Source organism: Ochotona princeps, chromosome 14, assembly GCF_030435755.1.
Source record: "Ochotona princeps isolate mOchPri1 chromosome 14, mOchPri1.hap1, whole genome shotgun sequence".
Lineage (NCBI taxonomy): Eukaryota > Metazoa > Chordata > Mammalia > Lagomorpha > Ochotonidae > Ochotona > Ochotona princeps.
In genome coordinates, this window is record NC_080845.1 from 3,785,334 (window position 1) to 3,798,178 (window position 12,845).

General features: G+C 57.2%; 1 protein-coding gene across 1 annotated transcript; it reads left to right on the top strand.

Annotated features, from left to right (window-relative positions):
• The first annotated feature begins 1,999 nt into the window (after positions 1–1,999).
• On the top strand, positions 2,000–12,507 carry PTGES (prostaglandin E synthase). Its single transcript, XM_004593688.2, has 3 exons — positions 2,000–2,182; positions 4,098–4,180; positions 12,140–12,507. The coding sequence occupies exons 1-3, from the start codon at positions 2,054–2,056 to the stop codon at positions 12,387–12,389; spliced, it is 462 nt and encodes a 153-aa protein (XP_004593745.2). The 5' UTR covers positions 2,000–2,053; the 3' UTR covers positions 12,390–12,507.
• Positions 12,508–12,845: the final 338 nt, after the last annotated feature.

The window sequence follows — 12,845 nt, forward strand, 5'->3', positions numbered from 1 at the left end:
CCTGGCGGTGGCTGGTTCTGCGCTCCCAGCCTTGGGCGTGGGAGGGAGCACCCCTGAGTAGACAGCGAGGCTGAACCCGGTTCCACCCAGGAAGCCACAGATCGGGGTCCAAGACACCCAGAGGCTCTTGTTGCCCTGACTTCTGTGCACACGCTGTTGAGGTATCCCCGCCCCCAACTAGGCTCCCAGTCCCCAGCCACGCAGGGGCCACCAATCCCACTAAAAGACAGAGAGAGCCTGGTGCGATGGCTCAACTGGCTAATCTTCCACCTGCAAGTGCTGGCATCCCATATGGGCAGACTGCTCCACTTCAGCTCCCATCCAGCTCCCTGCTTGTGGCCTGGGAAGATACTTAAGGATGGCCCAAGACCTTGGGAGACCCAGAGGAGGCTCCTGGTTCCCGGCTTTGGGTCAGCCACCATAGTCATTTGGGCAGTGGACCAGTGGATGGAAGATCTTTCTGTTTCTCCTTCTCTGTGTAAATCTGCCTTCCCAATAATAATAATAATAAAAAAAAAATCTTAAAAAAAATTTCATTGGGAGAGCTGGACTCTAGAATATTCAATCTGGACCACTTAAAAAAAAAGGACAGAAAGACAGGGGGGCTGAACAAGAGTCAAGGCCATGGTCACAGCTACATACTCTCAGAACAGCAGGGAGCGGTTCCCCTACACACACACACACACACACACACACACAGAGCCACACTCCAGGGCAGCTCCACCGACATTCCTGGCCACAGATCACAGAAGCTTCTGTCGTTCTTGCCAAGCTGTGGTCTCACTGGCTCATTTCAGCTTCTGGAGAGCAGATGACCCCAGCCGTGAAGTCATGTCCACTGGCAGGATCTTCTTTCCCAGTGATGTGATTTCCAGGTGATGTGGGTCACCGTCTGCTCTTCCCCCGTGCTGTGTCTCCTGGTCTCCGCTGGAAGGTTCTGGCTTGTCTTTTCAGAAAACCAAGCCATAGCTGCAATGGCCAGAATGAGCTGATCTGATCTGAACCGGGGCCCATATGGGATCCCAGTGGTTGCAAGGCAAGGACTTTAGCCAGTAGGCCACTGTGTTGGGCTGGAGTCTTTTTTTTTTTTTTTAAGATTATTTTTATTTTTATCGCAAAGTCAGATATACAGAGAAGAGGAGAGACAGAGAAAGATCTTCTGTCTGATGATTCACTCCCCAAGTGACTGCAATGGCCGGAGCTGCGCTGATCTGAAGCCAGGAGCTAGGAACTTCTTCCAGGTCCCTCACACGGATTCAGGGTCCCAAGGCTTAGGGTTGTCCCTGGTTACCTTCCCAGGCCACAAGCAGGGAGCTGGGAAGTGGGGTCACCAGGATTAGAACTGGTGCCCATATGGGATCCTGGCACGTTCAAGGCGAGGACTTCAGCCACTAGGCCACCGTGCCTGACCCGGGTCAGATTCTTTTGTTTTTAAAAACTTTATTTTTATTTATTTATTTTTTTTTGGTGGGAGTGGGGTGGCACAGTAGCTCAACATGCTAATCCTCTCTCCTGTAGCACTGACAACCCATGTAAATGCTGGTTCTTGTCCCGGCTGCTCCACTTCTCATCCAGTTCCCTGCTTGTGGCCTGGGAAAGCCGTGGAAGACGGCCCAAAGCCTTGGGACCCTGCACCTGCGTTGGAGACCTGGAAGAAACTTCTGGCTCCTGGCTTCGGATCGGCTCACTCTGGCCATTGCGGCTACTTTGGGAGTGGATGAGCAGAAGAAAATCCTTCTCTCTGGCTCTCCGTCTTTTTGCAAATCTGCTTTTCAAATAAAATAAATTTTAAAAATCTTTAAAAAGCAAAAAAAAAAAAAAAAAAAAAGGCTCAGTGATAAGGTTGGAGGTCCAGAGTCGGTGCCGCCCCCTACCCCCACCCCCAGGAGAGGGACCCAACCGGAGGACGGGGAGTGGGCGGGAGCTGCCTGGGACCGGCTTTCCGCGGCTCTGCCCGCCCCCTCGGTGAGGTCCCGCGGCTGCTGTGCCTCGCAGCGCTCACACGCTCCTTCCCGCGCCGCCGCCGACGCTTGGAGAGTCTTCGCTCCAGGAGATGCCTGCCCCGGGCCTGGCGCTGGTGAGTGGCCAGGCGCTCCCGGGCTTCCTGCTGTGCAGCGTGCTGCTGGTGCTCAAGATGTACGTGTTGGCTGTGATCACCGGCCAAGTGAGGCTGCGGAAGAAGGTACGTGCCGCTGGGCCGGCCACGCAGGACGCAGGGCCAGCGCCGGAGCAGCCCCTGCTGGACGGCTCCCGGCTGGTCCCTGGGGATCCCGCCCCTGGGGACATTGGCTCCCGGCTCCCCGCGGTGCCCCCAGCTGTTGGCTGAGGGTGCCCTCCGCCAGAGGGTCTCCCGGGAGGGTGGCGCGTGGGAATCGTGGAGGAGGCTGGGTGGAGTAGGAGCCGGGAAGTCTTTTAGTGGAAATTCCCCACTCCCGGAGTCCCAGGGTGGCCTCCCCGCACTCCTGAACCAGGAGTGGGCGCCTGGAGCCGGGAGCCCAGCACACTCCATCACCTCCGCTTGGACAGTGCGGGGTTGCGGTCACACCCCGGGATCCTTTTAGAAGGCAGCAGCCTGGGGAACCCGTGGATTTGGGTGGATGAGCCACTTTCTGTCTTGGTCCAGCTCAGAGGCAGATAGGTGCGCTTGGGTTTGAGTCCCAGCTCCACTCTCTCATCCCAGTGCCCTGCTAACAATGAAACCATCACTGCCACTTCACGGGGGGTGGGGAGGAGACCCTGATGGAGTTACAGGGCTCCTGGCTTCTGCCGGGGCCAGCCCCAGCTGCTGCAGGCATTTGGGGAGTGAGCCAGCCAACAGGGGGTCTCCCTTGGTCCTGTCTTTTTCTCCCAGTATTTCTGCCTTTCAAAAACTAGGCAGGCAGGCCTTCCTACCGCAGCCCTGGGGGTCGGAGGGGAGGCCCCCTGCTCAGCTTAGGTGCACACAGCCACACGCCCGGGTTGCACCCAGGGCACCCACTCCAGGGCCCACCCCCAGCTCAGGATTGGAGAAGATCTGGGCCTAGTTTAGGAAAGGGAGGAGGAGCTGAGCCTGCCCTGGGCTTTCCTGCCTGGAGGAGATCCTCCCCTTCACGTGCCCGCTAGGGGACAACAGACTTGTGCTGGGACTTCCTCTCCCATCGCCCATCTCAGGCAGGTCTGAGGTTCCCTCCTGTACACGGGAGACCACAACCCCTGGTGTCGTGGGTCCTTAGGACACATTGTAATTTGGGGTAAGCCCACCCCTAGCACCTGGGAGGCTTGGATCCAGGGCTCTGAGTAGCAGGCTCCTGGCCAGGGCAGATGATGCGAGGGGAACAAGGCTGTGGGCTCCCCGGGCAGGTGCCCGATGGACACCGAGGCACCTTGGAAGATAGTGGTGGCGGGGGTCCCGGCCTGGGACTCTGGGTGGGACAGACAGAGCTGCAGGGCAGGCTGGGCGTGGAGCACTGCTTGTAACCTTGACAGGCTGTTCACCTTGGGGCAGGGCAAGCCCAGCCTGCCCCCCTAGGGTGGGGATGGGGGCTGTGGTCTCTTGAGTCACCTGTCAGCCGGATGCTGCCAAGGGATGCAGCCTGACCTTGAGGGAGACACACCCTGGGCGCTCCAGGCTTTTCCAGGTCTCCAGCCTTGACTCTCATCAGCTCTAGGTTTCAAAGCCAGGTCTTGTCAAGGCCTCTCCATGCAACATCCAAACTGTTAGCGACCCCTGCTGGTCCTGAATGCGTCATCCTGGGGCCGGCCCCCACCCCGCTTCAAGCCCTTGTTGCTCTAGTCCTGCCTGTTTTTCTGCTGTAACAGAGCTAGCTTCTGACCCCAGGGCCTTGGTGTGTGCTGGTCCACTGTCTCACATGTGGCCCCACCCTGCCCTCCTTCTGGCCAATTGCAGTGCGTCCCTGAAACTTCCGGAGAGCGTCCCTGAAACCCCATACTCTGTCAGATCCCCCATGTGCATCAGCTACTCAGAGCTGCACGCTGGCCAAGTGGCCATGCACCTGTCCGCATGCAGGTGCCGGGCTGTTCTATTTGAGGGCAGAGTATGGCATGGGTGGGCGGCTAGCTGTGTTGCCGGCAGTGACGCTGCCCCTGCTGTGTTCCAGGCTTTTGCCAACCCTGAGGATGCCCTGCGACACGGGGGCCCCCAGTATTGCAGAAGTGACCCTGACGTAGAGCGATGTCTTAGGCAAGTACTCCTTGGGTGCAGGGGGCGGGGATGGAGGAGGGGAGAAGGGGAAGGGACGGCGGGGGAGGGGGCTGGGGAGCTGTCATTTGTTTGTTCACTCTCCACATGCCCTCAGTAGCCGGGGCTGGGCCGGACTGAAGCCAGCAGCCCAGTGCAGGTTCCCCCTGTGGGTGGCAGGGACCCAAGGCCTCCAGGGTGTGCATGAGCAGACCTGGGACCACCTGAACACTTGTGCAAAATGCTCCCCATCTTCTTTAAAAATTTTTTCCAAGAGATTTTAAAATATATATATATGTATGTGTGTGTGTTTATTTTTTATTTGAAAGTCAGATTTGGGCCCGGTGTGGTAGCCTAAAGTGGCTGAAGTCCTCACCTTGCATGTGCCAGGATCCCATATGGGTGCTGTTTCACGTCCTAGCTGCCCCACTTCCCATCCAGCTCCCTGCTTGTGACCTGGGAAAGCAGTCGAGGACGGTCCAAAACCCTGGGACCCTGCAGCTGCGTGGAGACCCAGCGGAAGCTCCTTGCTTCGGACTGGCTCAGCACTAGCCGTTGCGTCCCTAGGGAGTGAACCAGTGGATGGAAATATTTTCTCTCTGAATCTCCTTCTCTCTGTATATCTGCCTTTCCAGTAAATAAATAATTAATTTTTTTTTTTAAAAAAAGGTCAAAACTACAGAGAAAAGAAAAAAGAGAGAAAGATCTTCCATCAGCTGCTTTATCCCCCAAATGGCCTCAATGGCTAGAACTGAGTTAACCCGAAGCCAGGAGCCAAGAATCTCCTCTGGGTCTCCCATACGGGTGCAGGGTTCTGAAGCTTTGGGCCGTCCTCGACTGCTTTTCCAGGCCACAAGCAGGGAGCTGGACGGGAAGTGGAACAGCCAGGACACGAACAGGTGTCCATATGGAAAACCAATGCTTAAAGGTGAAGTTTAACCTGTTGAGCCAAGGCGCTGGCTCCTCCTTTTTAAAATGTTAATGAACTATTTGTTATTTATTTGCAAGGTAGACTGTGTTTTCTACAAACTTTCACAGTGCCCTCACACATGCTCATGACTTAGAGTTACAGAGTACGGGCTGGCTTGACGGCATGTTAGTTTAGCTGCCGTCTGCAGTGCCAGCATCCCATGTGGGTGATGGCTTGAGTCCGGCTGCTCGACTTCCCACTAATTCACCTGGAAAAGCAGCAAAGGATGGCCTTCGTGCTTGGGCTGCTGCACCCACGTGGGAGACCCAGAGGAAGCTCCTGGCTGCTGGCTGGAGCCTGGTCATTGTGGCTGCCTGGGGAGTGAACCAGCAGATGAAAAATCTGTCTCTCCCTCTCCTCTCTATAACTCTATCTTTCAGATAAATAAATCTTGAAAAACCGTAACACAGTCAACCCACACTGTTCATGAGGACAGTCTGCTGATTCCTCCTCGCCATCCTGTCTGTTCCCACTCCCGGGCCAGATGCGGTCACAGCCATCGGGGTGCCTGCCGGGGTGTGCCTGAGTGCTGTTTCCGCCAGGGCGCTGGGCCCTCTGTCCCTTGGACCCCAGGGTGCGTCCAGCTCCTGCACTGGCCTCGGAGAGTATGTGGATAAGGCCGCAGGGTACAACCACGTGGTCAACGGGTGCCCGTTGCTCCCACAGCTGGTGTATCAGCCGGGATCCTCCAATGGCAGTGCCAGCATCGGCGCACGTTACCGCCTGGCTGCCCTGCCCCACTTACGCACTGAGGAGGCAGCACGGACCGCCCCAAGCGCTTGCGTCCCAGCTCCCATGCGGGAGACCCGGATGGAGTTCCAGGTTCCTGGCTTCTGCCTGGCCATCTGGAGAGTGAGTCAGCAGACAGGAGACCTTTCTCTCTTTTCTTGTAACTCTTTCAAGTAAATAAATAAATCTTTAAATTAGTCCTTGCACCAAATTACCTTTGTTTAAAGATTTATTTTATTTATTTGAAAGAGTGACAGAAGAGGGACGCACACACACAAACACACACACACTTTCCATCTGCCGGTTCACCCCCCAGCTGAGTGCAGTGGTCAGGGCTGAGCCAGGAACCTGGAACTCTAGCCAGGGCTCCCACACAGGTGGCATGAGCCCGACACTTGGGCCATCTTCTGCCTTCCTGGGTGTGTTCACAGGGAACTGACTCAGAAGTGGAGCAGCTGGGTCTCGAACATGCAATTTGATGTGGGGAGTAGCAATGATGGCCTTATCCAGCCAGGAATCGGGATATGGGGTTGGAGAGTCTTAACTAATGTGTGGACTGCTAGGCCAAGTGCCCACTCCTGGACTCATTTTTAATTCCCTTTTTTTAATTCATTGATTACATTGTATTATGTGATACAGTTTCGTTGGTTTAATTCTCTTTTTTTGAGTTCACTTTTTAACATGCGCTTACATGGTCAGACCTTGGGGGCAGGCCGCTGCCAGCGTGACTGGTGAGGACTGACACTGTATTTGGGGTCTGGGTTGAGTTTCTTTTGTCCTTCTTTTCATATACTTCACATTGCCCCGTCAACTAAAAAGACTTGTTTTATGTAAAAAACAACTGCTTCTGGCAGACAACTTGGGTCACGCCAAAAATACGTAAGAGGAAGAGGGGAAAACCATCCAGTCCTAATCCCGTTAGCATTCCCCTCTCCATCCTCTACGTCTAAATATTTTTCAGGGCATGAGGCACGCGATGGGCGTGTCCTGCGGAGGCTCCGGCTTCCCAGCGTGGGCGTGTCCTGCGGAGGCTCCGGCTTCCCAGCATCCGCGATTTCATCAGCTCTTTCTGTATCAGTGAATGTGACTCAAACGCGGGTGGCTAAGACCCTGCGGCGGACGGTGAGGGGCCCACGAGCTTCCTGTGTCCAGGGCCAGCGCTGCAGCTCTTGGCTGCTTTTTCCTGCTCTCTGCAGAAGGCAGGAGCGGGGCAGGGGGCTCGCAGGGGAGGCGGAGAGGGGCCCTGCCCGAGGTGTGCCTGCGCTGGGGCTGGCTGGGCTGGGCTGGGCTGGGCGAGCCCCGGGCAAGCTCCTTCCTGGTCCTTTGAGGTGTCTCAGGTGTCTGAGGGGGAAATGGGTGTGATGCTGGGGTTTGAATACAAGACATTCTTTTATGAAAAGAAGGGCCCTGCGTTCTCTTGCCGTGTTTTACTTGGCCATTGTTAATATACACACGTGGGCTTTGAGAAAATGACAGGGCTGTGTAATACAGGAAGTGAGTGAAATTGTTTGCTTTTCTGGCATCACTGCAATTATTACCAGTCATTAGAGCCTCACCCCCCATCCCCCATCTGCCCACCCCCCAGCCACATACCCACCTACCCATCCCCCACCTATCCCCAATCTTCCCCTGCTCCCCTTCCCACCACTCCTCTACACTCACCCCACCCTTTTCCCACCAGTCCATCACTCGTCCTCACCCCCATTCACTTTCCAACTCACAGGCCCACCCATGTGTCCCCCTCCACTCCCACCATGCCCACCTGCTCTGGGTATGACCTTGGGTTCAGCCTGGGCAATACATTTGTGTGCAGGCTTCCCTGAGTCCATGGCGGGTAGGGGGGGGAGGGAGCATCCTCGTCCCTCACCGGCTCCACCCCTCCCAGTAGCAGAGAGGACACAGAGCTGCGGGCTGTGCAGAGGGTGGGGTGGGGTGGGGTGGGGCAAGTTGGCCACTAGGGGCAGCGTCTCCTGCTCAAGGAAAATGACCACTGAGCACCGCGAACTGTGGGAGTGCCTCCATCCCAACCATGCTGTGCGTCTGTGAGGGTTGGGAAGCTACTGTGCTGTGCATGGGGGTCCACTGACTCCCAGGGTCCTCCTTCTGCGCCCCTCACCCCAGACCACGCCTAATGTCATGCTAACGTCGGGGTGCCCTCTGATATTGAAAAGCTGGCCGGAACCCCTGGCGAGACAGCCCCCATCCTCACCCCAGAAGCGAAACCTGGCTAAAGATTAGCCGAGTCTGCACGGGGCCATTGGAGGGGGACCATTGGAGTGCACCAGCGAGCACTCGAGGCATGATCGGGCTTGCAGATTAGCTCGGGCTGGAGCCAAGACCTTTGTCCAAGTCTGCAGGAAACTGGGGCTGCGGTTCCGTCAGGGTCATGGATGCCTGTGCACAGGCTGAGGTGGCCTGCGGAGATGGCAGAGTGGGGAAGGGGTATGCCAAGGACACAGGCCTGCAGCCTGGGTGAGCAGGAAAGGAGAATGTTTGTGTTGGCTCAGGTTCAAGGTCAGGGTCTGGTGACGGTCTTGCAAGGCAGGGCAGGGCTTCTCCAGGGAGATGGGAGAGAAGGTGTGTGTTCTCCCTCCAGCCTCTCTCCTTCTTCTTTTTTTTTTTTTAAAGATTTATTTATTTTATTACAAAGTCAGATATACAGAGAGGAGGAGAGACAGAGAGGAAGATCTTCCATCTGATGATTCACTCCCCAGGTGAGCCGCAACGGCCGGTGTGCGCTGATCCGAAGCCGGGAACCAGGAACCTCTTCCTGGTCTCCCACATGGGTGCAGGGTCCCAATGCATTGGGCCGTCCTCGACTGCTTTCCCAGGCCACAGGCAGGGAGCTGGATGGGAAGTGGAGCATCCGGAATTAGAACCAGCGCCCATAGGGGATCCCGGGGCGTTCAAGCTGAGGACTTTAGCCACTAGGCCACGCCGCCGGGCCCTTCTTCTTTTTTAAGATGTATTTATTTGAAAAGGCAGCATTACAGAGAGAGAGAGAGATCTTCCCTCCACTGTTTTACTCCCCAGATGATGGCAACAGCTAGGGCTGGGTTAATCCAAACCCAGGGGCTTCATCCCAGTCTCCCGTGTCACCGGTACAGGCATGCAAGCACTTGGACCATCCTCCACTGCTCTCCCAGGCACATCAGCAGGGAGCTGAATCCGAAGTGCAGCGGCCGAGACGTGAATCGGCGCCCATATGGGATGCCAGCACATAGGCAGTGGCTTTATCCAAAACCACCATTGTGGGCCTGCACTCTGACGACCTTATATGACCCTAATCACCCCCTAAGGGCCCATGGGGGACCTGTGCAGGCCGCATCCCATCCACACAGGGGTGGGGACCCTTGTGTCTGCCAAGAGGCACCTGGCTATTTATGATCTCATTCATGGCCTTACAAAACCCTCACCTTCAGTGTTAGCCTGCTGCAGAGTTAATGACAGCTTTTTTTTTCCGGTTGGGCAGGGCCAAACTGAGTAATCTCAAGGGCCCGCGGGCCAGATGTTCCCCAGCCCGGCAACAGACCAAGCGCTGGTGGGCGGGAGGGTGGGACTTCTGGCCTTCTGTGGGATGTAGACTCAGGCCAGTCAGTTCCAGCCTGCTCCTCCTGCACATAGTGGATTAAGGGCCCGAGAAGGAAGGATACAGGGCAAGTGAGAACCCCAGCAGAACTGGGGCTCCCAGCCCAGCACCCGACAGGCAGGGACAGATGTTCCCTGGACAGAGCTGGTGATGATGGCAGCGACAGGGTAAACGTAATACTGCTGCCTTCACAGCCACCCACTGGCATCAGCCCTTGGGGTTCCTGAGACCACCCCCAGCCCCCAAACAATGTCCTTTGGCTATCTACAACAGGTAGGACAGTGGGTTTGCTAAGCCACGTGGCTTCCAGCCAGCCACATGGCTGCAGCTGAGGCGGGGAAGGAAGGAGAGGCAAGCAGGGGGGCGTCTGGGGTCACTGCTGCCAGCCCTGCCCTCTCCGGCACTACCACCTGGAGGCCAACCAGGCAAGTCCAGTCTGGTGGGAACCGGCTTTGGAAGGCTTCGCCCTCCCATGAGGCACAGTGACACATGCTGCTCAGGTTTGCTGCGTGACTGCCGCCAGGTCCTCCCTCTGGGAGGCGTGGGGAGGGGTGGAGAGGGAGGTGAGCTTTCTGGCATCATCCTGGTTCGCCCCACCGCCGGCCCCCTGTCGCTGTGCCTGCCCCGGCTTCTCCACTGTGGTTTGAGACCTGTCAGACAGGCAGGACAGAGGTCAGGGCCTGCCCCCAGGCACTTGGCTGCCGGGGAACTGGGCTCAGCATTCACGCCGCTGGTCTGTCCCACCACCCCGCCCCTGCCCTGGCCGTGCCCTGGGCCCCTGCATCTTCTCCTCCCTCCTGTCCACTCCAGGTGAGTGGGCCGCTGCCCAGCTCTGGGCTCCTCCCCCAGGACTCGGTCCCCTCTGACCACGTAAACATGTACTTTCGGGAGAGCCCTCTAGGCCCTTGGGACTTGTACTTTCCCTGAATTTTTCAAATAAATACTCAGCTCCTTCTTGGCGCTTGGGGGAACATGGAATTAACAGAGAAGTTTATTTTGGTGTTAAACAATGGTGAAATTCACCCAGCGCTTCCTCATGATCCACATTTCAAAGGAGCTTTTTAAACAGCCCGGATTTCAAGGTTTTTGGCACCAACATAGATGTGGTTTTTGTCACTGCATTTTCCCATAAACATTCGAAGTGCCCTTGAAGGTCAGTGTTGCACAGCGTCTCATCCAGGAGGTATCGCCTGGAGGCAGCCTGTATTTGGGGGCACCTTGACCTGGCAGTCCTAACGGGGAGGCTGCGTGTCTGTAGGATGGAGTGGCTTGGGAGAAAAGCTTGTTTTGCCGGGGGAGCTGGCATGGCCCCAGTTCTTGGCCTCTTTTTTCTCAGCAGTGGAATCCCTAGGGTCCACCTGGAGCCTGCCTCTTGCTGGGCAGGCAGCATCCTCCCCACAGCTGGGAGACACCTGCCCTGGTGAACTTTTTAAAAAGATGTATTTATTTATTATTAGAAAAACAGAGCTAGAGAGGAGGGAAAGAGAGAAAAAAATCTTGCATTTGCTGGTTTACTCCCCAAATGACCTTGCCAGCCAGGGCTGGCACAGGCCAAAGCCAGGAACCAGGAATTTTGTCCAGGTCTCCAGTGTGGTACACTTGGGCCATACTCCACTGCCTTCCCAGGCACCTTAGCAAGTGAGCTGGATGGAAGTGGAGCAGCCGGGACTAAAATCGGTGCTCACATAGGATGCCAGTGCTGTGGGTGGTGGCTTAGCCTGCTACGGCACAAACTTGCTGTCCATGTGGCTGGACCACAACATGAAGGCTTGTGTCAGGGGCAGATACGCCAGCTGCTGGTCCCTGAGTTTGTACCGAGAAGGATCCAGGCCTTGCTGTGTTCACGGCGGTTTGTGCCCAGCTGTTTATCATGCTTCCAGTGTGGTCATCCTTGTTCTTACTGGTTGCTCAGACTAGAGTTGATGGGACTGGGACTGGGCACCTCTGTTCTCAGGCTTCCTAACGCAAGCTGACCTTAAAGGCCTGGGGTCATGGGAAATGTGAGCTGGCTCCCCATAGAAGTGGGGGAGCTTTCTCTCGCAGCTGTTTATTTATGGTGGAATGCACACAGCAACCCCCCCAAAACACACATGCAAGGGGACTTTAAACAAGGAAATGAGGAAAGGAGCCAGAGGGTGGGTCTGGGCGGGGCCAGAGGGGAGGGGTTTGGGGCTGGATAGGGTTGGGCTGGGCTGAGGTGGGTGGGGTTTGCGGCTGGAGGGGCGGGTTTTGGGGCTGGGCTGGGCTGAGGTGGGTGGGGTTTGGGGCTGGATGGGGGCGGGGCCGAGGTGGGTGGGGTTTGCGGCTGGAGGGGCGGGGTTTGGGACTGGGCGTGGTCTGGAGGTGGGCGGGGCGAGCGGGAGGGGCCCCAGGGCAGAAGGTGGGAGGACCGATGCCCCAGGCTCTGGCAGGGCCAGAGTCGGGGCGCTGAGGCGTCCTCTTGGGGCCCCCTCCCTTTCGACTGGGAAGGGGTCCAGGCCCCTGGCCTGGGGTTCAAGAGCCCGAAATCAAGTCAGACCGGGGTTGGAGCGCCAACCTCAGCTTCTGAGCTCCCACCCGTCAGAACCGAGAGGATGGGGAGGCAGGGTGGTGTAACAGGTCCCCGGGGTGACCCTCTTACGCCCTCCTCGCCTCCTCCCAGGATCCCGGCTCACTGCCCGTCTTGTCTCTGCAGGGCTCACCGCAACGACATGGAGACCATCTACCCCTTCCTCTTCTTGGGCCTCGTCTACTCCTTCCTGGGGCCTGACCCCTTCGTGGCCTGGATGCACTTCCTCGTCTTCTTCGTGGGCCGCCTGGTGCACACGGTGGCCTACCTGGGGCGGCTGCGGGCGCCCACCCGCTCCCTGGCCTACACGGTGGCCCAGCTGCCCTGTGCCTCCATGGCCTTGCAGATCCTTTGGGAGGCGGCCCGCCACCTGTGACCACTCGAGCCACCCCTATCCCCAGGGACCGTCCCTGGCTTCAGATTGTGATGGGCCCAGTGTCTCCTGATGAGCCAGCTTCTTGGGGTCCTGCCTGAGAGGGGTGGGGAGCTGTGTGCAAGTGGTGTGTGTCCTCCTCTGCGCCCCCCTCCCCCGGTCGAGGACGGTGGGCTCTGTGTGACCGGTCACTCAGGGTTTTTTCTCCTTCAGCATGTGTGAATTTTGAAAGTAGCAATGTCCACCCTAAGGGGAGACACATGGCTGTGTGTGCCTGGATGCGTGTTCACCCCTGGGTGGGTTCCTGCTTGAGAACACGTGTGTGGTTTTGTTCATTAAACTGGAGTATTGGAGCAGTTCCTCATGGTCTCTGGGATTGCGTGCTCCTGGGGCCTCCCCTGCACCAGCAGGCCTGGGGCTCCCACCTGCTGGGCATTCTAGCTGGTGCCTGTCTGTGGC